At 45.4% G+C, this 4,283-nt stretch overlaps 1 protein-coding gene across 2 annotated transcripts in view; it reads right to left on the reverse strand.

Annotated features, from left to right (window-relative positions):
• Positions 1–235: 235 nt before the first annotated feature.
• RBP7 (retinol binding protein 7) overlaps positions 236–4,283 on the reverse strand; it is a 29,497-nt gene continuing 25,449 nt past the window's right edge. For both annotated transcript variants that reach the window (XM_006145359.3, XM_014586579.2), the window contains one exon: positions 236–471. In XM_006145359.3, the coding sequence (XP_006145421.1) occupies positions 421–471 (51 nt within the window). In that variant the 3' untranslated portion in view covers positions 236–420. The remainder of the gene's footprint in view (positions 472–4,283) is intronic.

Below are 4,283 nucleotides of genomic sequence, written 5' to 3' on the forward strand. Positions count from 1 at the left end.
CCCTGTAAATGCCACCACTTGACCAGCCCCAAAAGTCAAGTTTGCCACTTCTGAATTTTCATAGCTGCCTATACTTACCAACACTGTTCAGGGGCTGGGTTTGTTCATCTTCCTCACTAGGTTTGAAGACAGGAAATACATCTTGTGCACCAGTATGTCTCCATGCCTCTAGAAGGCTTTCAAGTATTTCTTAAAATAAGGGGCTATGCTAAATTTAGAGAAAACATTTGCAAGTCATTTGGAAGGTTTATTGAAACTGAGAAGTTTTCCCACCATCTGGATGACTGCTGATACGGACTGTGTGACACCTCTCCAACCACAAGGTCCCATCATCAAGCCAGGACAGGGTAACTTCTGTTCATTCTGGAACGTAATTTGGCATTAAGCTGCAGTCTACTGGATTCTGCCGTTGGGTACGGCTCAGGCTCTCTGGAACGTCTGTTTGCACACTTGGCCTTCGCAGAACATTTCCTAGGGAAAAGGAGAAAGGGAAGAAGACAGAATTTGGTTGTCGTGTAGTCTGTTTCTTTCTTTCTTTAGAGAGAGAGATTTTTGCTATAGGGCACATCCGCTTGCCAGAGAGCCAGAGACAGACAGCGAGTAATCACCCCCCAGGGGAGATGGCCATGCCACAATCCCTTCTCCTTCATTCTCCTCTCAGGATGTTGGACACACACCACATGCACCAGTGTGAGTTTTAAGCTGTTGGGTCCAGGACTCAAACCACAGTCAACTACGTGTGAGTCCAGCTATATAACCATTATGCCATCTGCTGGTCCCACCATGTGGTCCGCTTCTTTTCTCAACTGTTCTGACACCAGATTTTTTTTTCCCCTCCAGGCACCAGGTGCATGGTCTTTTCCCACCCTACTTCTGCAACTCTCTGACACCACATGGGTGCCCAGAACCTGACTTCGATTCCGACTCCCAAAGTTAGTGCAGACTGAATGAGTTAGGGGCTCAGTCTCATGAGACTGCCCCAGTCACAAGTCCTGGGCCACTTGTACTTATGACTGACTAGAGACAGACAGAAAGAAAGAAAGCGAGAAAACACTCCCCAATGGGCCATGGTCTTGCCTCAATGGGGTACAGTCATGCCTCAATCCCTTCTCCTCCATTTCTCCACCCTATCAGGATTTTTGGCATGCACACATAAGTGTACAGTGTGTTTGTCAAGCCTCCAGGGCCAGGATTTGAACTGCATTTGGCCATGTGGAATCTGGCTCCCTTAACCACGAGGCTGCAGGGCTGGCCCTAGATTACATAGTTACAGACTAGGTTGCTAACTAACTGGTGGCATGTAGTAAATGGACATATCCTTGTGGAGGTGAATACGGCATCAGAACAGCAGGAGGCAGTGATGGGAGTGCCTCTGACAACAGTGCTCCCATCTGTGAACTCCCCTGAGGGAGTAAACCCACAGATGGACAACGCTCTATGTACATGAATCCAAGCAATAGCAGAAAACACCCTCGAACACTATCCTGGACACTTAAGAAAATGCTTTAGGGGCCAGCAGGTGGTGTGGTGGTTAAGGGTGCTGGACTCCCACATGGCCGACCGCGGTTTGAGTTCCAGACCTGGCGGTTTGCTTTCTAACTTATCCTTTCTCTCTTTCTCTCTCTTGCTCTGTCCTTCTCTGGTCAAATTAAAATAAATAAATAAAGTTAAATAAAATAATTAAGAAAAAAAGGAAAGAAAATGCTTTACTAGGGCTAACAGGTGGTTAAGGTTCTGGACTCCCATGTGGTCGATTACCATTCAAGTCCTGGACCTGAAGGCTTGAAACTCACATCAGGTACGTGTGAATGCATGCCCTAAATCCTGAGAGGAGAACGGAGGAGAAGGGATTGTGGTATGGCCATCCCCCATGGGGAGGCGGGGTGGCTTCTCGCTTTCTGTCTCTCTCTGGCAAGCCTGCATGACCTATAGCAAAAATCTCTCAAATAAATAAATAAGAAAGAAAGAAAGAAAATGCTTTATTAAAATGATACTTAATGGGACCAGCAGTTAGCGTAATGGCTATGTCACTGGACTCCCATGTAGTCGACCATGGTTCATGTCCCGGACCCGGTGGCTTGAAACTCACGCTGAGCGCGTGTGCATGCGTGCCCAAGATCCCGAGAGGAGAATGGAGGAGAAGGGATTGCGGCATGGTCATCCCCCCTGGGGGGTGATTTCTCGCTTTATGTCTCTCTGTCTCTGTCTGGCGAGCCCACGCGCCCTATGGCAAAAACCTCTCAAAAAAACAAAAAAGATACTTAATCAACTTGGCTGAATATTACATAGCCAGCTTGCTACCCTCTTATAATAAATATATGTCGGATTTAACAGGAAAACTATTTAGAAACCTACAAAGTGTATGTATATGAAATGAAAGGTAGCATATTCTGGCAGAGATGAGACAGTAACATGCAAAACTGAAAATAGTCAAGTTAGAAGGTTGGGATTACCGGCCATGGCTTCTTGTTTAACATTTTCTTTAATATAGTCTCATCTCAGGACCAGCATATGGTGTAACAGTTATGTTGCTGGACTCCCAGGCAGTTGATCACGGATCGAGCCCTGGACCTGGCAGCTGGAAACACACTGGGTGCGTGTGTGTGTGTGCATGCCCAAAATCCCAAGAGGAGACTAGAGGAGAAGAGATTGCAGTGTGATCATCCCCCTGGGGGGTGATTTCTCATTTTCTGTCTCTCTGTCTCTTCAGCAAGCACACATGCTCTCTAGTAAAAATCTCTCTCAAAAAAAAAAAAAAAATCTAGGGGCCAGCAGGTGGTGTGGTGGTTAAGGGCGCCGGATTCCCACATGGTTGGCTGTGGTTCAAGTCCTAGACCTGGCAGCTTGCTTTCTCACTAACCCCCCAACTCTGTGTCTTTCTGATTACATTTAAATAAATAAAGTTAAATAAAATAATTATTTGAATATATATATGTGTGTGTATGTGTGTGTATATATATATACATATATATGTATATATATAGTGTCATCTCATCATCTCATCAACAATAAAAACAATAGACTCAGCCTTGGCGATGCTGGTGGTAGCCTACTGCACTGCAGGGCTGGAAGTCACGTGGCCGACCTTGGGCTTGGTTTCTGAGTCTAAAACACACTGGATGCAAGTGTACCCAAGATCCCGATGAACTAGAGGGCTGATGATAGGGGATCACAGCGTGGCAAGATCCTATAAAGCACGCTTCTCTCTCAATCTTTCCTGTTTCTTGCAGGCATACTACAGCTCTTTCTCATTAATAAAATAAGTATGCTTGAGCCAACAGGTAAGCATGGTGGTTAAGGCATTGGATTCCCACATGGCTGTGGTTTGAGTCCTGGACCTGGTGGTTTGAAAATTATACTGGGCAGATATGCATGCATGCCCAAAATCCCAGGTGGAGAATGGAGGAAAAGTGATTGCAGCATGGCCATTGCCACTACAGAATGATTTCTCACTTTCCCTTTCTCTGTCTCTCTCTGGTGAGTACATGCTCCCTATGACAAAAACCAAATAAATAAATAAATAAATAAGCTTTTGGACTGGTTCTGTAGCCCCGTGGTTAAGGTAGCCAGATCCCATATGGCTGACTACAGTTTGAATCCTGGCCGTGATGGCTTGAAGAACAAGCTAGATATATGTGCATGGATGCCCCAAATCCCAATAAAATGGAGAAATGGAAATGGAGGAGAAAGGATTGCAGTATGACCATGCCACGTGGAGAGGTGGCTTCCTCTCTTGCTCTGGCTTTTTAATCTCTCTCTGGTAAACACACATACCCCTGCAAAAATGGTTTTTAATTATTTTATGTCATTTTATTGATAAATTCATTCATTCATTTATTTATATTTTTATTTTTACCAGAGAAGGACAAAGTGAGAAAGAGAGAGGGAAAGTGAGAAAGCAAGCCACCAGGTCCTGGACTTGAACCACGGTTGGCCATGTGGGAGTTCAGTACTCTTAATCACCACGCCACCTGCCGGTCCCACAAAAATTAAAAAACAAAACAAAACTCTCTCCTTGGGACCAGCAGTTGGCGTAATGGCTATGTCAATGGACTCCCATGTAGTCGAACTGTGGTTTGAGTCCCAGACCCGGTGGCTTAAACTCACTCTGGGCACATGTGTGTGCATGCCCAAGATCCAGAGAGGAGAATGGAGGCGAAGGGATTGTGGAGTGGCCATCCCCCCCAGAGGTGATTTCTCACTGTCTGTCTCTCTGTCTTTCTGGCAAGCATATGCGCCCTATGGCAAAAACCTCTCCAAAAAAAAAAAAAAAAAAAAAAAAT

This window comes from Tupaia chinensis, unplaced genomic scaffold (assembly GCF_000334495.1).
Source record: "Tupaia chinensis unplaced genomic scaffold, TupChi_1.0 Scaffold000146_1, whole genome shotgun sequence".
NCBI classification, from domain to species: Eukaryota; Metazoa; Chordata; class Mammalia; order Scandentia; family Tupaiidae; genus Tupaia; species Tupaia belangeri.